This window comes from Orussus abietinus, unplaced genomic scaffold, assembly GCF_000612105.2.
Source record: "Orussus abietinus isolate OABI.00-Male unplaced genomic scaffold, Oabi_2.0 scaffold1, whole genome shotgun sequence".
In the NCBI taxonomy this organism is placed as follows: domain Eukaryota; kingdom Metazoa; phylum Arthropoda; class Insecta; order Hymenoptera; family Orussidae; genus Orussus; species Orussus abietinus.
In genome coordinates this window covers 955,259-978,894 of record NW_019396017.1, presented here as the reverse complement: position 1 = coordinate 978,894, position 23,636 = coordinate 955,259, and the positions used below count along the sequence as shown (strand labels likewise).

The 23,636-nt window shown below is 46.8% G+C and overlaps 2 protein-coding genes across 7 annotated transcripts; one reads left to right on the top strand and one right to left on the bottom strand.

Moving 5' to 3' along the window:
* Positions 1-150: 150 nt before the first annotated feature.
* On the top strand, positions 151-2,955 carry LOC105698152 (golgin-84). 2 transcript variants are annotated; one of them, XM_012422154.1, is made up of 8 exons: positions 151-182; positions 373-574; positions 642-1,096; positions 1,185-1,638; positions 1,740-1,944; positions 2,016-2,255; positions 2,327-2,560; positions 2,636-2,955. In XM_012422154.1, exons 2-8 carry the CDS (start codon positions 426-428, stop codon positions 2,693-2,695), a joined length of 1,797 nt encoding a protein of 598 aa, XP_012277577.1. In that variant the 5' UTR covers positions 151-182; positions 373-425; the 3' UTR covers positions 2,696-2,955. The 2 variants fall into 2 exon arrangements, with proteins under 2 accessions (XP_012277577.1, XP_012277575.1); XM_012422152.1 differs by having other exon boundaries at positions 157-574.
* On the bottom strand, positions 2,926-22,923 carry LOC105698153. 5 transcript variants are annotated; one of them, XM_012422155.2, is made up of 3 exons: positions 22,712-22,923; positions 5,620-5,942; positions 2,926-5,320 (listed from the first exon to the last, which is right to left on the bottom strand). In XM_012422155.2, exons 1-3 carry the CDS (start codon positions 22,837-22,839, stop codon positions 4,980-4,982), a joined length of 792 nt encoding a protein of 263 aa, XP_012277578.1. In that variant the 5' UTR covers positions 22,840-22,923; the 3' UTR covers positions 2,926-4,979. The 5 variants fall into 5 exon arrangements, with proteins under 5 accessions (XP_012277578.1, XP_012277581.1, XP_012277579.1 ...); XM_012422158.2 differs by lacking the exon at positions 22,712-22,923 and adding an exon at positions 20,224-20,294; XM_012422156.2 differs by lacking the exon at positions 22,712-22,923 and adding an exon at positions 19,165-19,481.
* Between the last annotated feature and the right edge of the window lie 713 nt (positions 22,924-23,636).

Genomic DNA, 23,636 nt, shown 5'->3' with positions numbered 1-23,636 from the left:
ATATTTATTAATGTTCAACTTGTGTTTATAAGTTGATACTTTTTCGAATTTAACTGCTAAATGTATTTAGTTCTGTAAGCTCCGTATGATCACAGCACAACTGCAATCGATCATTGAGTACGTAAAACCACTCTCAATATCTTGCTACTCCCAGAACTGGCACTGATCATCCTGAATGTCAAGTACTGAATTTGATATATTTTTTAAAGTATTTAGACTCAAAACTATATCATATAAATACAATTTTAATCACAATCAAACTAACGGCAATTATTTGAACTATTTTGAATGTTATTAACCCATTAACAGATACTTTATGTCAATCGAGACGTTTGAGGTTATTTTAAATGCGCATACGTGTCAAATGTTCAGCGTTTTAGATCGTGCTAAAGACCTTGGCCCTGCAGGCAAGGATTGGGTTTAAAATGGCTTGGCTATCAGGTCTTGCCGATAAGGCAGAAAATCTGCTTAACAAAATAGACCAAAATACAGCTGCTGTACTAAGTAAAGATAAATATGAAATGGAGTCGCAACAACATCATTCAGCGATTACATGGACTGCACTACCCTCTGGGTAATTATTAAGATTGTTAGTTGCTCTTTTACCCATATTTTAATGCTGTGATTAATAAACATCTCAGGGTTGTAAAAAATGTTGGATCGATGTCTCCATTTGGGTCTCCGAAACATTTCCCATATACACGATCAACACCAAATTTGGGGTCCATGAGTCCAGGTAAATTAAAAGTGGATAAAGAGGAAGAATTGATTACATACTTAAATACCCCCACTGTATCACCAAAAAGGAATGTTGAACTTATGTCTTTGGCATCACCATCCGTTCCTGAAACAGTGATTTTGGAACCTGCAATAAATTGCTCCGATGCAAGAATATTGTCTATTTCTGATGACGATGTGAATTTAAAAGGGAACTACACATCCATAGATGTTCCAGATAAAGATGTTATTATTCCATTAATAAGTGAAGGTGAAAGTGTGAAGTCACATAATGAAAGTGAAAGGATGACACCTGAAACACAATTATTATCCCAGAAATTATTAATAAACCAGTATGAAGGAAACTCTGCTGAAAATGGTAAATACCGTTTTATTCAGGACGTCAAATTATTTTTCTACATTTTTCTACTTTAATGGTATTTCTTTACACTTTTTTTCTTACACAGACAAAACTATATCGCAGGAACATGTACATGCTATTAGAGTGGAAGATGAACCAATTTTGGGTCAAACAAAAATTGAAACAGAACTCTTGGTAAGAAATACTGGAGACATTGATTTAAACACACACCTGCAAAGTGCACAAAAAGATCTGGAAGAAAAGAATCTGTTACTTGACAAGCAACAAATGGACCATCAAAAGGAAGTGGATGCATTGAAAGAAAGCATACAGACATTGACACTTGAGACTTCGCAGTATGTAAAGCAAATAGCAGAAATGCAGTTAACTGTGGAGAGAATTAGATCAGAGTTAAATTCCACAAGATCAGAACTTGATCAGCATCGTGCTAGAGCCCTTAAGACGTTACAGGAAAAGGAAAAATTAATAACAGAATTAAGAAGTAACGTTACCACAGGATTGGATGATGTCACAACAGTCATGGAACTTGATCAATTACGGTATGATTTAAATGGCTCTGTAATAAATGATTCTTTGGTCAGTTTATATTCATGTAATCATATCGATATTAATATTGTAAGTGGTTACCATATTACTTCAGACAAGAACGAGATTCTCTAAGAGAAGAAAATCAGCAACTCTGCGAGCAGTTACGGTTAGCAAGAGAAGAATTGACCAATGCAGAACTTAAGTTTGAAAAAATTAGACAACAATCGGTTGAGACTAATATACGAGCTCAAGAAGTAATTACTGTAGAAAGACGTAGACGATTGGAAGTTGAAGAAGATGCACGAAACAATTCAGAGGTAATTCGTAGGGATGTTAAACAACCTTCAATTAATTTTTATAATATACATTATGAATGAAATTCGTTTAGGAATTAAAATCTCTAAGAGAGGAATTGACGCGACAGCAAGACAGTTTCTCGCAAAAGTTACAAAAACAGCAAGCAAATATTTTACGATTGCGATCACAATTATCCGCGGCCTCGACACCAAACAGCGAAATTGAAGCAAGATTATCAAGTCTTACTCAGACGTTGGTAGTAAAACAACAAGCGTTAGAAAGCCTAACCACTGAAAGAAATGCCTTGCGTTTGCAACTGGAAAAGATCGAAGTACGTTACATTAGTTTACACCCTTCTTTTATTTTTCGTAATCAACCTGTGACGGTATTACTTATACACAGCATGAGCATCGAGACGTCATGGGAAATATGAGAAAGAATTTATTGTATAATAACGTAAATGACACGGATGATGTAAAAGCCCAAATTCCTCCCTTTTTTGCTGAAACCCCTTTTGATACTGGCGTAACAAGAAGAGTAAAAAGAGCTTACTCGTCATTGGATGCTATCAGTGTTCGTACAGGTGTCTTCCTCCGGCGATATCCATTGGCTAGAATTTTAATATTCTTTTATATCGTAAGTATAGCACATTTTTTGTCTAAACTCCTTCCAGTACATTACATCTGTTTTATTTATTATATCTGTGTTTAGGCTTTACTACAATTTTGGGTACTCATAGTGCTTTTATCCCAATCACCTGATGCACATTAAACACATCTGTATTTAAAATTGGGAATGGCATAAGATGAACAATAAGGGATATTAATGAAATGTAAGGAATTTCAGACATGTCCAAATCAAGGACCATTATTGCACATTGTGCAGGAGATTATAATGAACCTTTGCCAAGATATGTCTAATTACTTCTCTCCGTTGAAATAAGGAGAGAGAATTAATCGTTGTAAATCAGTGTAAATAACGTCAGCTGTTAATTGAAGGGCTAATTAATAAAATCTTACGGTTTATTCAAAGGTGTCTATTTTTTCAACATGTTCGGGAATCAAGTTGATTATATATTTAATACTATAAAGGTAATGAATGTTGAATCTCTGATGATACGCCGTACAATAAATAAATAAATTATTTATAATAAACTCGATGTCATATGCGTCGAACACTATGAAACATCACATGCTAACTTTCACGTACACGTGTATTATCCCTTTGTGCAGGAATCTGTAGATTGTTTTTCACTTGCGCTAGTGCAAGTCGGCCGATAGGTACAAACCATTCGGAAAGCATCTGTATCAGCGATTTTAAGACTCGGAGTACTAATCGCTTCACCTATTGTTAACTACGAGCAATTTACAAGAAACCATGAAGATCTAAAGGAAGTTCGGTATTAAAACTAACACCTGGTAAGACCAGTAAAATTGGGAGTCGATTTTTCTGCATCGCTCTAAAAATGAATTCACAAGGGCTTAAGAAAAAGCGAGATCACCGTGAAATATACAGTAATATACGCGAGCTTACACTACAAGCATCTAAAAGGTAATAAAATGAAAATGAAGAACGATGAAGATTCGGAATACGTGGACATACAACATACATCTCGCGACGACCTATGTAAAGATATTTAATTTGGTTGTTCCGCGTTCTAAAGTGATATAAAATATGCTCTCCTACGATGCTAAGCTAAGCACGTTGATATGGTAGAAGCTACGTTTTATACCTTATCAGTAATACCCACACTTTAGCGCATTTCGATTCCGCACCACCAATACACACGAAATTCCGTAAGAAAATATTTTCTCCATTTGCGCTTGCTCGGATAATATACTTATCAAGCGTAAAAAGTTAGAAAGTCAGTTTCCTCTCAACACCCAACAGCCGAGCAGAGAAGGAAACGCGCCAAATTGTCTCACCTGGGTCATACCCACGACCTTACTCCTAAACGCGGTAAATTATAATTATTCATATTGCTCTAATAATCGGAAGTTAGTTCTGCATTGCTAGGCACAAACTCTATTGATAATTTGTTCGAGTGTAGAATCGACATTAAGGAGATATACTTATTTATTATCACGTGCCTGATTTAAATGTCGAATTACGTAGTACTATCCCTAAATTACAATGATTATCACACCATCACAAAACCGTTTAGTTACAGAATTTACATTGCTTGTGGGATTGATATTCTGGTAAACCTCTGAGCGAAATTTACCAATTGCGGTTTGCACGATCCATGCGGACTTACTACTATCTATAGTAGCATTTCGGACACTACTGCTCCCAGTACGCGAATCCGATAATCCGGCATTTATTCTACGATCTGTAATTTAACGTCTTCAACGTGTATAAGCTTAGCCTAAGCGCAAGAAAACCGTCAACGCGGCATTTAAGTCCGTACTTTCACAAAGGGGTACTCGAGACTTCTCGTGGAGTAACATAAATAGAGAGTTCTATCTTAACTCGCCTCGCGAAATCATCCGCATAAAGTACACCATAAAAACAACTCGACCATGATCCCACAAACGAAACCATTCCGATTCCCTGCGATTTTACGACCTCGTTAACCGAATTTCTCCTTTTCACTCTGACCGAACGAGTCGATTCTGCATCAAGAAACGCTAAAGCGATCATGCAACAAAACCACGAACTTGACGTATCCTGCTACTATCCTCGTCCCACTTCACTATTCGATACTACAGAATATACGTCTCAAGTGAATTATTGATTCCCATAATGCGCCTTCACGGGTATTACAAATACAATTACCCCCAGTTCAATTCCGCCCTTCGTCGCAGAGGAGACTCCCTCGTTGGTGCATTGTTTATAGTGACAAACATTTGATGGACCCTTTCAGAGGCTCGTAATTCATTCTTATCGGGTTCATTATGACATCTCACGTCCTACGTGGACCAGCCCTTTAACTCTATGCACTATCGGAGCTCGACAACTTCGCAGCATCTACCATAGAAAAGCCGATTGCATCGCGCTGTTCGATCGGAAAGGCAGAATCCGTCGATCGGGTCTGCCGCGGATGTTTCCCGATTTACAACTTAGAGTTCTCAGAATCATCCGAGGCGTAATCCATGGACGTGTCGCTGTCGAACTCCGAAGAGGAGGACGTTGACGTTACGCAATTCGTCAAGGTATTCATCGAGTCCGAAGTTGGAGGTGACGTTGGCGTCGTGGAGACCTCGTCGGTTGTCGAGGAAACGACGGATTCCTTGGAAGGGGCTTCTTTATTTTCCTGGCATTGCTTGTTTTCGGGGTTGCTGAGGACCGATTGGATGAAATCTTGCGTCTCGGCCCTCAGGGCGTTCACTCGTTTCTGCAGTATTTGATTGCGTCGTACCAGCGCCATGGTACGGCTTACGATGTTTAAAAGACCTGAAGTGCAGAGATAATTGCAATCAACGTATGCCTTAAAAAACGATTAGCCGCCACGCCGGTTGAAAGTGAAACTTCTAAACTAAATGGAATAAATATAGGTCGTTCATAATTATTCGTAACAAAAAAAGAAAATCGTTTTAACGACCCAATCGTCATTTCATAATGTGCGAATTTATGCGTACGACCTGTAAGAAGTTTCCATTGAGAAATCCAAAAGTACATAAAAGTGAGTTTACCAAAGATGCTAAAATATATTTAGAATATACTTTTGAAAATTAGGGAAGAAGAATGCTCACCTTCGCGTCTCGTGATGATCGTCTTCCAATATTCTTGGGGATCTTTCGGGACCCTAGCCGTGGAATTCTGCGAGGAGTTCAAAACCACCGGGGTGCAGGAATCCGTCGCAAATTGGGGATCCCAGAGGAAGTTCTCGGAGGGCGGCGCGGGTATGCTGTCCTCGGACGGTGCGTTTAATATCTGCTTGATATCGGCCCGTTGGTGATGTTGCTGGCGCTTCCCGATTCCTCCATTGTGAGTCTTGAGCCGCCTCCGGGTATACGGACTGGATGAGCCCCTCGTAACGGGGAGTTCCGAGAGGCATATGGTCGGCGCCATGTTTCTGCGCAAAACGAGATTACCGAATTACCTTCCGATAAGAAGAATCTCAGATCGGAATACCGAGACATCGTCGACTACATCGTGACAAGCGGAAACGTTTAATTAGTAAAGTGACGATAGAAAGATAAAAGAGAAAGAAAAAATTGGGGAGAGAAAAGAATCGCGACTAGCAATAAATAATTCCCTTTGGCGAGTCGCTGATTGCCCGGCGACCTAATTAACGGGAGGAGGAGTACTCTCGAGGCTCGATATAAATTACGGATGCTTATCCTGTCATCGGGACCACTTTTTACGGTCCTCGGCCACGGCTGCGCCAAAACCGATCGACCTGTCGCGACAACGAGGAACGGCCGTTCTTATCGGACACGGAACTGTCATCCTAACTCGAGGAGAGGCTCGGAAATCGCTGTAAAAATATCGCCGGCATGTCGGGCATCGTTGCAGCGGTCATGTATCCCGGTACTTAAAAATAACGCATTCCACGGATATAGCCGCCGTCGGCGGGAGATTAGGAAAGCGAGGTGTTCGCTCCGGAAATCGAACTGGCCACCTGACAAAACTAATCAAGCGACTCCTGAAACCGACTCTTACATTTCTCGCCATTTAAGCGCAATGCGCGTGACAGTCATGTGCTTCGATCGCCGTCAAATTTCTCAAATAACATTCACGAGGCCCGTGAAAAAAAAGAAAAATCAAACCGAACGGAATCGAGCTTGCAAAAGTCGACGCAGAAATTGTTTGAATTCATTCGGTCAAGCGATCAATTATTTATTGTATACCATTCTTATCATATGAATAAAGAACTGGCCTTAGAAATTGCGCGGATTGAATTCAGGAGTAGATTTGGGAAAAAGGAATAAAAGCTTGCGCCACGCTTAAAAAGGTGATGATGGTATCGATGCATAGAAAAATTGATTGGCAGTTGACGAATCGATTCGAAAAATTCGCTCGATCTCTCTTCGTTGGAAAAAATTGACTTTTCAAGGAATCGCCCATCTCGACGTCGAATAGGCGCTCGTAACGAGTATCGTCATGGGGTGACAGCTGGGATATTAAACGGCCGTTCGAGGGGTAGTTCCGGACGTGGAGGTTCGGTCAAAAGGGGTTCCAGGGGCCCCAGGGTCCACCAAGGGACCGACCCGGGGCGCACCATGGTGTCCTTGAACCCCATGGGCACACGTGCAGAACGCCATGCCCGACACGCGCGTTTTCGCGTACCAGTTCCGTGCGTGTCCTCGCGTCTCTGTCTTTCCATCCACGGATGGTACAGAAGCGAGACACGTGCACTCACCACCGTGAAAACCGTGAAAATAACCGGGCACTTGTCTGATATCCTCAAAATATGACCACATACATGTATAAACAACACTTTCAGACATGAATGCCTCCTCCGCGTATCAGACATGATACGGTACACAAATGTAAGGCAGTCATATCGACCAAGGTACTTGCATTCAACTTGCGCTGAAAAATCGATACATAGCTGCCACGCGCGTTGGAAGTGAACCTTTCAAATTTACAGAGAATTCGATGATATTAATTAATTATCTTCACTTTTTATTCGGATTATTTTCATTTCGCATTAATTGTTAATCAAACGCATGAATTACGTGTTGGCAACAACGGAGGCGTCTCACTTTCCGAATTTTTGAAAACGTGCAATTAAGATCGAGATGTATGAATTTGTCATTTTTCATTCGAACTGAGAGAATTCGAATGGCGCAGGAGACGTTCTCCGGTCGTCGAGGATGGGATAGAAAAGGAGAGAAAATCGATCCACTTGCTTTTCCTGTTCCTTTAGCGAGCCATGGGGCGGCACGGGCAAAGCTCGAAAGCTGTGTCGGAGTATCGTTCAATTGTCGTGACAGGATTACCCTCGCGTGGGAGTGGACGTCAATGGGGACACAGGATCGCCATTATCGATCGTTATCATCCTTTATGCATGCGATCAGCAGTGATTGGCACTTTCCTTCCGGGGAAATCGGCCAACTTGTATTTCTGCCGGGTAATGTATCGAAATAACGCGATGTACCGAGTGCAGAGAATGTGAAATCACGAGGAAAAGGAAAGTCTATCCATATTTAATTTTTTTTTCTCACCCACGCGAATGATGTAACGAAAATACACCGAGATTCGCATCTCCGTAGATTAGAAACTATTAAGAACGCCTGGTTGATTCTAGTAATTACGTAAATCGGAAGAAAGGACGTGAGCTAACCGCGTCGATATAATCAATCGAGTGGTCCAAAATGCAGGGATAATTCTCAATAAATAAGAAGATTTAAATTGGCTGAAGAGGACTTTCGATACTCGGAGTCTCGATCGGGTCCTTTTCTCTCGAAATTAATCAAAAGGAAATCGGCGCTCTCTCGTTGACGAATGCTGGCTCGAAACGCGTTCCACGGAATTATTCCAAGCAAGTGCCAAACTACCGGTATTAGTATACCACGAGGATTACTAATTTAGCCACGTGACGAGATTGCCAAAATTCTCGGAGCCCGAATTCGGCGTCACTCGGCGTTATACCTACCGTTGATTTTCGTATTAAGGAGCCGATTCGCTCGTTATTCTATTAGCTCCTTCCGCGAGAATATCAAAATAAAGATCGGATCAAGCCCACATATCCTACATCCCTGTACTTTTGCAAATTCGTATCTGGGACAATTTCGGTAGCGACTATCGACATCTCGAGGCGGGCGCGAGATAACAATGGACCGCTCGGGTCCACTCGGGCCACTTCGGGCGGTTTCGGGTAGTTCCGTAGCGGCAATGAGAGCCCCAAGACGGCACGTGTCGCACTTCGTTAGGTCGCACGTCCTCTGGCGTGACTCACTCGGAGATGCAGGTTGGACGAAGCGATCAAAATCCGAGAACCGTCCGAATGATCGAAATGCGCGAAGACAACTCGTAAACGTTGTCTTGCCTCCTCGCCACCTCCGAGCCGCCCAATTTGGCCCCGTGTTCCGGATATCAAGCGTGGTCCGAGCATTAATCGGACCGCCGGAGTTGCAGGAAGCGTTACACTCGACACGTGTGCGCCTACGACAAGCGATTCTCCTCACGCTCCTCCCCCGCGTCTGTCGCGAGTTCACCCTCAGAGAGGGTGGCATTTGGCACCAGCGAGTCGCGATCGTTTATCGTCCGTGGTCACGCGAGTCCGGCTCATCGTTTCGCCAGAATCCTCCCCGACCGTTTCTCCCCCAAAAACCTACACCTAACCTAAAACACCGTCCATATAGAAAATATAAGAACGAAAAAAAAATCGATCACGAGTGCGGTGATCACCTGGCAAATCGTGAATATCCCCAGAAATGGCAGCGAATCGCATACGAGTTCACTAGATTTGAGACACGTCTAGGTTACGTCTCGGGCAGGATTAAGAACGATTAAGAACTCGGCGTGTAAAAATGGAACACGAAATTAGCAAATCCCGGAACTCCGTGGTTCCTGCCCCATGCATCGGGGTGCACTGGGCGACCCGGCCACGTGCGCGCGTGGCCCCCCACCCCGCGGCGCGTCGCGTCGCTCCAGCCCTCCGACCCCCACCCCTCGGGCGGCCGCGTCCTCGGCCGTGCGCCGCGCCGTCTCCCGCACTCTCTTCGCGCTCACCGCGAGGAGAGGATGGGTGGCGCTCCTGGCGCACACGTGGCCGGGAGGTCGATGAACCCGAGTCATCCCGGCCGGTCGGCCGGGCGACCCGGGAAACGCCGCCGGGTTTGGGTTGGGGTCGGGCCGGCTTCGGCGCATCCTTTTCCTGCGAGGACAAAGCTCGATACTCCCGGCGACCCGCGAGGTGTACGCCCGCCCTCGGCGCCCTGCCGTCTCGCCGAGGTGTTATTTCGCTCCCCGGGGTCAACGACCCCAGGCCGAGCGGGCGGCAGGGCGGCTGCTCCGAATTATCGAGACCCTCTCTCTCTCTCTCTCTCATTTTATTATTATCGCGTTTATACGTCACACCGAGGCGGAGGAACAAAGGCATGGAAACGGACACCGACGAGCGATACGCGTCTCTCTTTCCGAACCCCATTTTGAAGGGCGCCGTGACCTCTCTGACGCGAACGGTGTCCTGGAAGTCCTGGCATGTAGGAGCGTCGAAACGCTAGGCCAGCGATTACGTGGGTAGTCGACTGCACGTATCGAGACCCGTGTAGGAAGCGAATTTAAAGGCGGCATGGCCACTAGGGAAATATCGACGCGTCGAGGGGTCACAAAGGCGAAGGTCGCGGAGCTTTCGGGAGGTCACCGAAGCGCAGCCTCTGGACCCGTCAGTTTCCAGATATCACGTCACACGAGAAATACCTCGAAAGTGCCCTCAAAGCTTGCCCAGGCGGTCTCGCTGGCGGAATTGAGAGGGCCCAATTTCCAGATGACCGCGCCGCTTTAAAGCCGACGCGTGTCGCCGAGGTCAGAGGGCGTTGACGCCCGCCCGGCCGGCCGAGATATCGGGAGGATCCCTTTCTTGTTTTCCCGTTTCCGAAGTGGTTATTTTTAGAGCGCGCCCGATCGAGGAGGGGCCCCTGCACGCGCGGTATGCAGCCAGCGGCGCGGCAGAGGGGCCGAGTGCATCGATCGTGTCGTTACTCTTCGGTGTGACGTCGCGATTCGGTGCGAATATGCGCGCGGCCATGGCGGCGCCTTTGCACCCCTGACCGCCGCTGTTGATCCTAACCTCGCTTCGGTCGTTTCGACCTCAGCGATAGACGATCGTTTCTATGCCCCAGTAGCCATACTTTACTCTTGGCGTCGAAGAACGTATTCTATCGGTTGTCTTTAAGGTGATATGAAAGCGTCATTCTGCATACATAAAATGTTAAAATACTTATAAAACTTTTCTCCAAACTGATTATGGAGGCCCTAAGGGAGAACGCGGTACTCGTGAATTCTCAGTTTTAATAAAAAAAGGATTTTTTATTTGTCCCAGACTAGATCCAAGAATACATATTTTTATTTGAAAATAAAATCTCATAAGCACCACGTTCTTCCTTACGACCTTTTTAATCTCACGGCGAAATTTCAAAAGATTCGGTGCATTCAGTTTGGAGAAAAATTGTAAACATATTATGTTTTATACAGATATTATAGAATGACCCTTTCATATCACCTTAAGAGACGAAAAGACGTCTTTTAACGTTAAAGGTTAGGTACGAGGACAAACCTTCGCGCGTCTACGCTAATGCAGCAAGAAAGGACCCACGCGCCGATCGGCGACGCCGGATCCACGTGCTGCGGCGCGCCCGTGGCCCTGGCGGCGGAAAAAGGAACCAACAGACGGTAGACTCCTAAGAACCGCTCTCTCGGGACTCCCCAAACCCAAAATGGCGGCGCCCACGTGACGCGTCTCGCTGCGCGGACCGGCTGCGCGGAGGGCCGTCTGGAGAAACTGCACCGCATTTTCTCGGAACCAGTACCTGCTCGATAGAAAAAAGGCGTTTGCTCGAGGCCAAGAGCCACTCGGGCTCATCGCTGCGAGCACCGGTCGACGAGTTGAATGGCATAGCGCGATACAGACCACACGTGGCGAATCGATTCTGGAAACTGCGAAGACTAGATGCGGTTTATTAAACGCGTTATGCGCTAAACGGTGAGTCAAGTTGGACGCGTGTACGGCTGACTTTTTGCGCCTTTTCTTTCTCGTCTCAGACGCAGCGCTACCACGTATCGTTGTCGAGCATCATTACGGCGATTCCGATCGACATGCATCCGTTGACGGATCGATAAGTGATATTAATTGCAGTGCTCGATCAACGATTATTCCAGGAGGAGCCGGTCAACTGTCATAAAGTTACAAAGACGTCGTCCACTGACGTGGCATATTTGCGGAACAAATTGAATCGCCATTGTTGGACGTATGCGTCGCTTGACCGTTAACGGATCGGCTGGATCAATGGATCTATTAACATGCATCGGTACGCGCCACAACGTCGACGTGTTTACTTAAATTTAGCGCGGAATAATTCTATAGGCGATGATTAAGCCGTTGCGGAAGGAGAACCCGTACTTAGCATTTTCCCTTTTTGCCGGGGAGATTCACGGGTCGTTGGTTCGCGCCTTTGTGGCGAGTCGCCTTCCCGAATACACACCCCGCGGGCGCCGATAAGGAGCTATTTTCCCTCCGGCTTCGGGTCCACGTGGAGGCCCGAGAGGCGCGACACGTGTCGCGCGTGTTTACGCACGTCCCTAGCCGCGTTTATCAATGGAACTTTGCCGGGCAAAGCCAAAGTCCGGCCTTCCTGGAGGGAGGCCGTATTTCTTGGGAGGCCCACGTGTGCTGGCCAAACACGTGGGGGAGTTAAATTACCGGCTTATCAATGAAGTCTCGCAATAGCAAGGTCCAGCCTGCTCGGAGGGAGGTCAAAATTTTTGGAACGTCCACGTGCTCGTCCCGAAACTAATGTCGGAATATTTACTCCCTCCCCGAACGAGTTAACGTGGCATCGCCCCCGAGAACGTTAATATTCACCTTTTCTGTTATTATTTTTTGTTATCCATGACAAATTTAGTTCGTGATTCTCAAAAGTGTCCCGAATTCCGTACGTTCTATTTTCGTACTTGCCACCATTCGTTTCGTTGTTTGTTTGGCCCGGATTCCGACTCGTCATCGCTCGGGCAAGGGATTAAATTATTGGCTTATCAATGAGACTCTGAGATAGCGGGGTCCGGCCTTCCCGGAGGGAGGCCGAATTTCCCGGGAGGTCCACGTGCGTGTCCCAAAACACGTGGGGCCGGTTAAAGGCCCCGCACGCGCGCCGTTCTTACGAAACGCCGCTTTTATCGAAGTATCGCGCGAGGGAACATAGAAACCAGGATTCCGTGACTCAGACACGGTTACCGGGGACTCGCGCCGGAAGTCACCGCTGCACTGCGACGAGAGGCGGGCGAGTGTGCGAACAATCAGTCCGTGACTATAATTGTTCCAAGAATACACGTGTACCGCGGGTTCCTTAGCGCGACTTTCCGCTCGCGGAACTCTATCTACATTTTCGCATAATTTCAGGCCCATCGCCATCCTACATACTCGAGCAGCGGTTGTTCTCTCCTCGGCGAGTCAGGATTCACGGCGCATCGCATGTACATGGCGTGAAATCTGCCAAAGGACCCGGCAGAGTTTCGCGCCAAATTTCTATCATCATCGGAACCTCTTTACTTACGACCCCATACATCGTACATGCTTTTAATCAAAGGATCCGACAGAGTTTCGCCCCAAATCGCTGTTATCATCGAAACTCTTTTTTACTCGCGACCCCATACACCGTGCATGCTTTTAATCAAAGGACCCGGCAGAGTTTCGCGTCAAATCTCTTTCGTCATCGCAACCTCTTTACTTACGTCACCATACATCGTATATGCCTTTAATCAAAGGATCCGGCAGAGTTTCGCCCCAAATCGCTATCTTCGTCAAACAAGATTTCGCGACACATCCTCTTTAAGTGAAATCTCTCGGTAGCGCAATTGTTCGCGGCCAGGTCGTGCGCCGCATGTAAAGTAATTAAAGGCGACCCGCTTCTCTCATCTCCTTTCGCAAGGCAGAAGTCGCGGAGTAACAAGGTTTCGCAATTGACGTTGCTTCCGTGCCGGGTCCTTGCCACGTGCGAGTGCGTTTTCGGGTATCGATTAATTCCCCTCGCAATTACGCTCGCGGGAAATCACCGGCCTGAGATCGGGACTCCTCATCTCCTCTCTAAGGTTAACGGGCCCTAAACGAGACGAATTTCGTAACGCGTCCGCCAAGCTCGTAGCTTCTCTCTTTTTCCTCCTCGACACGAGTGTCGACCACGCGTAACGACACGTGGAGAACCCGCGGCGGCCCCGAGAAGGACGTACTTTCTTACACCACGTGCCCGTGACCCGAAGAATCTCCGCTGGTGAGATATTGTCTTCTCGAGGCGTCACGGCACGGATGGGAGCGCTGAAAAATATTCAGACCCTCACTTTTTTCCGACATTTTTTTTTCTCTCTCTCTCTCCCCGTGGATTATAAACAATGGCTGGGTCGAGATCGACATAATTAAGGCGGACGACTCGACAAATGACGGACAGGACCTTCGACCCTGGACACTGGAAGAAAAAGTGTTAAGCGTTACCACCACGAGCTGAGAAATAATCGCGAGGGCCCAAAACGAATAAACCTATGATTTTTTAAATTATTCATCCTTTCCGTAATAGTTTCTTATAGTTGTTTAGGGATTGGCGTCTAGGTTACAGCTCGTAGAGGTAACGCGTGACACGATTTCTGTCTCGGTGGGGAATCGAGTGGGTATCGAGCCCCTCGACTTCGAGCTTCCTCCGAGATGGACATTTTCTCCAAAATGGACCTTTCCTCCAAAAACCGGGGAACCCGTCTATGCGCCTGCTCCGGGATAAAAATTTCCATGTACCGTCCCCGCGTGCGGAGAATTTCCGTCGTTAGAGACCGCGCACGTGCCGCGACGTGTCGGCACCGGTCACGATAACCCACACAGCGGGCGGAATCGCCACATTCGACCAGTTTGTCTCGCACCGAAGAGATTTCTCGGGTGATTCATAAGCGATAAAGTGCGCCGGGCACGCTTCGGCTTTTAATCGTAACCTCATCCGGCACGTGGGGAAAAATGTGCGGGAGCTATTACAAAAAAGGGCATAAATCGCGACAGGGAGGATTTATGCGAGCAGTGCCGCCACTCCGCCGGCGTTCCAGCACAGCGTTAATAAAAGCGAAAAGAAAACGGACATAATGCTCGGTAAACCGTATTACCGGCGTCAAGAGTGACTGCCGGCGTGGATAATAATATCTCCTCTGTGGACACCTTTCATCACGTTTTACGAGCCCAGAGTGTCAACTACCATTCTCCGCCTCGCACGATCGAACGTTAGCAAATGTTTGGAAAACGCGTATATTCCGCTGCACTTTAAGAAAAGGAAGAAAAAAAGAGAGAGAGAGAAAAAAAGGAACCGTACAAAGTAAATCTGAGAAGGTGAGTCTCGAGCGCAGCTGCGGTTTAGCCGACCGAAGTGCACGTTACTCATTCGAGTCTCGTTTCCCTCCCCACTGTTTAAATGATATTTTGTCGCCTCGAGGAGGAAAGTTCGCCTTGAAACCGTCGAGGTAGAAAACGATCGTTGTATGGGTCCCGTGATCGATAACATCGGCTGCAGTTGCAGCTGCACTTATTGAGACCGATCGGATTTTCTCATTCCGCTGCTTAACTCGACATGGCCGCGTTCCGATAAAGGCGTCGAGAGCTCCTGGAGGTGCGCGTGCCCGGTCAACCAAATCCTCATCGATTTTCCGATAATTGTATAATTAATACAGGTATTTTATCCCCCGTTGTCTTCCACGTGTAACCCAGGCGCCACGTGTCGCCGTTCAGCTGACTCGCTCGGCCCGGCGAGCGCGGGACTGAAATAGTTGTCGGAAATCAGCCGCGAGGCTGTTCTTCTCGCGCCAAGAATTGCCTCTCTCGTGCCGATATCGATCGGCTTCGATGTTTCACCTCGAACGCCGACAGGTCGCAACCTGGCTGGTGGAATTAATCCGCGATTAAGGCGATATGAAAATGGCACCATTAATGAAACTTTCCCCTTACCGCAAGGAAAAATAAAAAATAAAAAAAATTATTATATCAAAATTCAGTCGTAAACATTTTCTTTAATTTTTCATACAAATTCTTTTATACAAGAAGCACTTCATTCCACGAGTGCCACTAGATTGCACATTTCCGAGGTAAAATTTCCAACGATTCGGCACACCCAGTTCTAAGAAATGTTACATAAAGTACCGAGTTCTCTATGCCAGTTTGATGTCATCTTCATTTTTCTCAGTGCCTCGTTATCGTAATTAAATGCCCACCGCGCTCAAACCTCGTTTCTGTCTTTCGGGAAGAATTCCATTTTTTCTCTATTATTTAACGGTTTAGGCTTTCTCGGTTATCCGATGTCCTAGTCGTAAGGAGACCCGAAGTGTACGACGTGGTGCGCGTGTTCACCCATATCGACCAATTTCCCGTTGTTAATTATCTGAATTGAAGTTACATCCACAAGTCGCGGGATTATCGCGCGTGCATTGGCGCAACGGGGGTCGGCCCCTTCGCACGAGGCGACATTTCGCAATCGGCGGATATCGCGTCGAACAAACATTTCAACGAGCCAGTGTTACCGCCGAGAATTAACAAAGGATAAACTGATAACGAGCGAGTCCACGTGGGCGGCTGCGTTACCGAGTACGTACTTGTATGTAGAGGACAGTAGAAACATAGTACAAAAGCCGATAGGCGATAACGGCTATATCGCGGTCGCGCCCATAGACGCAGAATTTAAAAGTCTCGCTACCACGAAGCCAGCCTAGACGATTCATCAATTCCTCTCCGAATCGATGAGACCTATATAGGACTCTTAGTGACTATCATCAGGCGACAGCTATCTCGCGTCCAAGAGATACATAAATCCACGTAATCCAGGAATAACCAGTCCCAAGGGGGAGCGTAAAGAATCGAAGCCTGACCGGGGAGAAACAAACGCGAGGAAATTAAAATCCCATCTCGGAGGATTTACCGGAGTCCGTATTAATGCGAAGCTGCGCTAAACTCGCTGGGTACAATTTCATTACCGATTCGCTAAGCCCATTAAGACGCACCTGCACGCGAACGTGAGGCCTCGTGCGTCGTCGCCGAGATATCACGTGCACTTCCCCAAAGGGAGTGGCACACCTGCAGGTGCGAACGTGCCACCGAGTTACGAGCGGAACGAACGATCGCTCGAGAAAATCGCAATTACCATCACCGAGTGGTTTTTCTACCTCGAATCCGGAGTTAACGCGATAGTAAAGATGGTTAATATCGAAGGTGTTAAGGGGATATGAAAGCGGCATCCGAAAGCTCAATCGTTCATTAAACCTTTCTCCGAACTGGGAGTCTCAAATCGTTTCATACTTTAAAACGTGAATATGGAAACCCTAAGGTAGGTCGTTTTTTATAAGCTATTTTGACAAATACCTATAAACACATTTGAAAACAATTGAAATTTCATGAGTTTCAGGACCTTCCTTATAGTCTTCCTATTCACGTTGTAAAGTTTCTAGCTATTCGGTAAATCGAGTGGGAAGAAAAGTTTTATAAACGAAACCTCTTCGACGCCACATTCACATCACCTTAACCCTTTAATCAGTCGAACACGGAGAGTACCACCTGTACGGATAACTCGACCGCGGAGTGATAATATTTTATATGAATACGATATTCATTTGTCGCTTTGAATACATGGGAATAAAAAGACATTAGTCATACGGAAGCCACTATAGTGGCGTTTCGTAATTAGAGGGTTAAAGAAGGAATTAATGAGAGGAAGGAGTTCAGTACATTAGCGGGGAATTATTAGGGGAACGTTTAGACATTTTTTGGCACTCGCTCCGCGCGGGGGAGTTTCCCCTAGAAGGGGAGGGAAATATTCCCTAGAATGCCTGGGCCCGAGCACGTGGCTCCGTTGCCTAAGGTTCTTTACGTCGAGCCAATCTCATTGCGAAGTGTACGTGCTGCGTCAACGTGACAGGGCCTGGAATAAGCCCGCCAATTGCAAAGTAATCGCATTTCGCCGCAGCCGAAAGAATATGCAACGTTGACCCATGGGCGTCGCTTTCGGATAAAAAGCGACGACTCTTTTGTAAAGATCGACCGAACAATAAAGAACGGTCGCAGGTGATTTCTTCTCAAGGGAAATGACAAGGAAGATCGAAATCTCGGAATTTGGCGACATCGTTTGCAGACTCGCCGGAGATGCTAATGCTAATTCCACGGCGGGACGATCGATCGATTTGTCTCGAGGAATCGCTCCGGCGGCATGTCACTTGGCTCCGAATAAGTCATACTTTTGCATAATGACGTCTTTCCCGCCGAGTTTTTTTGCTATTAATAGTTAAGCAAGTGGCCCCTGCCTCACCTCTCGGAAAATTGCCGACGCTTTCTGCGGTAATCGCTTTATTTCTCCCGGGCACGCAGCCGATGCAAATGAATTCGCATTTGTCGGAGCGCACAATCGCCCGGTTAATTTGCTCATAACCTTGCCAAGGGTAAGCCCGTGTCACTCGATGATTCCGCAACTAAGAAAACTCCACCAAACGGAGCATCTCGCGTTCTACCTTGCATTACAGAAAATTCACATATAAGAATTTCATAGCGCACCCCCTTAACGCGAGAAAAAAGCAATTAACACGTAAGCTCGTATCACGTGTAAAATGATGATTCCACACCTGAGAAAATTGCATCAAACTAATCATCTCGTGTCTTGCCTTGAAGCAGAGATAATTGATTTTCAATGGTAAGAATTCTATCGCGCAACCCCCTTAACGCAAAAAGGAAAAAAAAATGATAAACGTCGCATCAACACGTGCAGACGCGAAGGTACGTACACGCAGCTGTGCAATTACGAGTCGGAATAAATCCTCGGAAGGTCGCCTTTCGTTCCCAATTTATTGCAACGAATTACCGTCATTGAGTAGCGCCTGTTTGTTCTGTAGTAAACACTTTGGTGTACGCGAGTTCCCGCGCAAACAACACAGCACAACAAACACGAAGACTCGTGGCAACGGGCAAGGGAGGAAGCCATTTTATCGAGGAATCACCTCGCCCCATCTTCCGGCATGATTTTCGAAGAACTAATTAATTTTTCACCAAAGAAAAGAAATCATTCGACCCTTTTCACGGTGAATTCGGAGTCCAAGCGGGAAGCGGCCTCGACTCGTCCCTCCAATTGTCCACATATTTGGCCAATTCCTCGCAGATAAACACTCGTCGGCCATTCCGACTGACAAGGACGAGGAAGTGATTACGGTAGGGTCGAACGGTACACGTCCATATTCCGACAAGCAACGTGACAAAGTTAAGAGATCGATGCCAACCCCCGCACGCAGATATCGCTACCCCGACGCTCGTAAATCTCCGACAAAAGCCGCAAATTCCCCTTAGAAGGAAAAATAAAAGAACCATTCAAATAATCCACAGATCTTGTAGAATTGCCTGAGCTTCGCACCTGTTATATCGATTCAACAATCGCATAGTCTGCGCTCTGAAATAAATTCCAGAGGTGTGGGGCGTTGACGATCATAACTTTTCGTCCCGATAATCATCGCCGGATATTATAGACCTCCCAAGTGCCCACCCTTCCGTTGATTCACACAAATGGACTCTAACTTCGTCGCAATTACATCCGTAATCGTCCATTTGTACACAGAGCACGCGTTAAACGAATGTCACATACCTTCAGTTGGAACTCGGGCGACTTTCGGTTCCCCGGGTTTCCTTGATGGGAAATTCAACGCGAAGTTGAGCAGTCCTTTATCGGTATTTCGCGGCACAGGGTTTATCGGTCACTCCGCGTACCCGACGGAAGCTCTATTATAGGTATAACCGTGTCGATTAATCGGAGTTTCACCGAAAGGGTTAAAAACGAGGTTAGGGCGACCAAGCTATGCCTTGAAATAAGGGAAGAGCCCTTGGAATGCGAGCGAGCGTGGCACGGCGACGCACCCTCGACGACGTCCGGAGGGCAACTGAGCCGATCCCGCGGTGCCATGTTCGCTCCTCGTGGCGGTGCCGCGGCACAATCATAATAATCATGATAAGAACGCGCGGCACGTGCATCCCCTCCAATGAGGAAGGATTTCGTGAGAAAGCAGCGGCGCGTGCGCACTGTGGAAATAGTACCGACCGATACCTACCGACACGTCGAATATGCGTCAACCATAGCCGACCGCATTTACGCTGGCAAATGCGTCTAAAGCACCGCTCCTCTCGCACCCCTCGACTAGTCGGCCGCCTTCCGGGGATTTAGACTCTCGCTGCAAACCGGAGACTCGTCGCCACGTGACTCACATTTCGCGAAGCCTGACATAACGCTCTAGAGTTTTCGAATATTACCATTCTCAATCCCAGATAGGTAAATGAGACAATAATGGACGAATTAAATGTATAAAACAGGAATTGACAATGAGAAAAAAAAAAGAATTGAACCAAAGAAATATTTCTTTAATAGTACCGAAGAAATAATTCGTTAATTCAAAGAATTTGCGCTAAGATGAACTCAGATAAATTGTCATTCCGAGGAAATATTGTGCAAAATTTATTGGAATTCTTTGAATTAACAAGATATCCCATTGGTACTGTTCAAAGAAATATCTCTCCGGTTCGATGAAATTTTATTCGCAGTGTAGCTATAAATAAAGGAAAGGGATAGAGAAATTGTAAATGGAGACACGTACGTTCTCGGAATTTAACTCGTGGCAAGGGTGTACGTATATCTGCTTACTTATCTGCCCACCTCGTTTTTGTTTAGATTGTAAATCAAGGTGAATGCATTCATGCTGCGCCTTTCCCTGGCCCGTGTTTTGCATATCGGAGTCTTATTGCAGCGTGACTCATTTTTCGCAATCCGGTGGTCTGAAAACGCGCGAGCACCGTCGACCGCCCTTGTACGACCCGTTGGAACAATTTATCATTGGGTATCTCGACGAATAAACAAGAAAACAAAGGCTATTCTTAACCGGCAGTTTTATATGCGCGGTACCTATTCGAGCAACGTGAGACGTTACGTGAAACTTATCGCGACGCGCCTTAATGTCGGACAATTCGCGTGCTGCTGTCACTTAGACATAACAAGTCCTCGTAACGAGCACGGACGAACGTTGCGAGCGTCTTCGGGATTTCTATATTGGTTACGAAATCTATGTCAACCGGGTTTACAGGATTACAGCCACGTCGGCGGCACGTGGCGAAAAACAAATCTTTGAGGAACGGCTCGACCGAAGCGAAACAATCGATTTCCTCCTCCAAGGTGCTTAGATTTCCTGGGAAATATTTTCACTTTTTACAGTCCATTTGACACTCGCATTTATGTCCGAGCCGTCGATGTAAATCCGGGCGAAGAACGACATTAGGTTGGCGACGAAGTCGAGGGCAAGAAGTGCGAACGAGCAGGCGCGTCATGGAGACGTGCGAACGAGGGAGATAGAGAATCTGATTTGAATGAAGCCGAGGGGGAGAGATATGAAAACTTGAAGACGCCAAACGGCTGGATCGATTCCTGTAAGGGGACGGAAAACTAACGTGTATAAAATAATAGCTCGAGAAGGGACCCGCCAAACGACATACCTAGCAATAAGGTTATTTCGTTTCCACTATTAAGTTTTTCTACGCACTCTGCACGAAACGTCGCCAACCGAGTGTCAAAGTACAGTAGACAAAGATAACCTAATTCGCTACGAGACCGCGTCCGGCGTGCGGCCGATACAAAGGACGCGCGTCTCGGCACTCGAATGGCCGCGACGCAGAGGTACGGGTATAATCCAAGCCTCCAAAAGGTAGGATCAGGAATGGTCCGGTATGGCACAGTGGTTAGGATACCCAAAAGGCTAAATCGGCGAGCGATCTTCCGCAAATATCCGACAGGTAGCGATCGAGGCGCCGCTCGGCGGTTGCGTAGGAGAATCGGGAAGAGGCGGGCGACAAAGCGGGGAAAGAGGGCTCGCACGTGTAAGCGAAGCCCCCACTCCGTCGTCGGCTGAAAGGAGCGTCCTTCACCGATCTCTCATCCCCGGCCCTCCGACCCGACCCTCATTCGACCGACTGTAACCTCCCTTCCCCCGGCAGCCGGCGCCCGCCGCCCGACGACCGGCCGTCCAATCCCAAACGGTTGCAGCTCCACGTGGCCCCGACAGACGTAATCGATGCACGTGCACTATATACGTCCGCCGCGGAGCACGGGAGTACGACCTCCGTCCCCCTCTCTCGCACGCGCACGCGACGCCTCGCGGCGTTTCTCTCGCTCGCGCCCTGCGAGCGGAGCGTTGCCCCTCCGTCCCTCTCCCTTTTCCGCCTTCCTGCCGCTCTATCGCGCCCTGGTAAGCGACACTTTACGGCCGTTCGTTAGTCGGACGTGGCCGGGACTTCGCTGCGCTCCGTTTCGGCGGGGGACCAATGGCGTAACCTACTTGGAACGGGGCGCACGTGGCTTCCGAAACATTGACGGTTGTTTACCATCTTTTTATATTCTTTCGACGACTCCAAGGCTCGCGGGATAAGAACCTCCTTTTATAATAGATTTCTACATATATAGCCACTTCGTCATTGCTGATTTTAATGTATGTTCCATATATTTTATTGAATGTAGCGAGACGTTTTATGGCTTATGGGCCCGAGCGACGGTAATAATAGCGATAATAAAATGGATTTAACGCATGTCGCCTCTTTTATCGTCCTTTCGCCAATTTTGGGCCTGTATATAAACGGTAGTTGATAAAAATCCGCATTAATGCGCGACGTCATTACGATGCTCGTAAATTATATAGACCGGGGAATATCGGGACCCGAATGCGGTCTGTATGGCGGAATAGTCGATGGCTGTAGGAATCAAGACGTATCCTTTCGCTCCTGTTTAGTAATGCCATAAGCTATGAGTGCGTGAATAAAACAACGCGCATTCACGACTCCTGAATAAAATGTATGCTAGCGGCTTCTAACGCGTCTAGAACTTCTCTTAGGTCTCGTGCAACTGCGGGTAAATCCATTTGCACCTTAAAGAAAATAATTAAACGGGCTAACGTGTGATTATATGCGATCGAGCGTCATCGCCCATTCGAGAATTCGCGTAATTAGAATTTTCGGAATTGCGATGGTAAAATGTCTATTCTGTAGCTGCTCACGTGCGATTCTAGGTATTTAGCGAATCTTTCGCCGTGTAAGAGAAATAAACTCTTCCTTCCTATAAGGCAAGGCGAATAGGTATCGAGTTATATGTCTGGTAAAGTCACCTAACGTGTTGGCGTCCGAAGATTCGATCCGGGAGCGCTTTTGGACTGGAAATTTCCGCAGTCCGTTGACTATGTCTCTCGTAGTCGTGGTCGGATCTGTGGATAACTGGTAATGGTCCGCAGGGCATTCCTTTCACCGTTCTAGTCGCCTTTCTTCGCCCTTTGGCGAACTTTCCCCTTGGCCCTCTTCGACGCCATCGAGATGTGTCTCCTTTTCACGTAGCTCCTTCTGTGGAATTAACCAGATCTTTAGCTTACCGTTTTTCTACTTAGAATATAGTTCGATAAGACTGTATCTCCTGGCACGTCTTAAATTTTGAGTCAGAAATTCTGAAATTATCGTTCCAGTACAAATCATATTTACATAGAGTCGAAAAGAGGTTATGTTGGCTTATGTACATACTACGAACATACTTTGCGTGGCTTTGTTCGTTCGAGGAATTTTATTTCTGCGTAACGTCCCATTCAAATTCAAATAATTGATTGCTCGGCTCGAGTAATAAACTTCAAGGAGGTTGGAGAATCGCTCACGGGGTGGCGTCACCTTCTTAGAGTAGAATTGAAGACAGAGATGAGTTAGGTGATTGCTCAGGGGCAGGGTCGCGCGATCGCATCCTGTGCTGCCCTCTGGTTACGTACGTTACTTTTCATTGTTTTTTGTCCCCAAGGACTGCGCAACGAATATCTGGTAGGGGCTCGCGCACTCGCGATGGCGGTGCCATCTACCAGTCGACGTTGACGGCTCACGTACTCGTGATGGTAATACCATGCCCGTGAGCAATCTCCCAACTCATCTCTGTTGCAGAATGTCGGTTACGAAAACTGAATTCTAATGATTTCAATTTCAACAATAATTCTAGCGTACCATCTACGGATACGTTACAGATGTTAAAAGTTTCTCACTTGATCAAAACGCGAGGAAGAA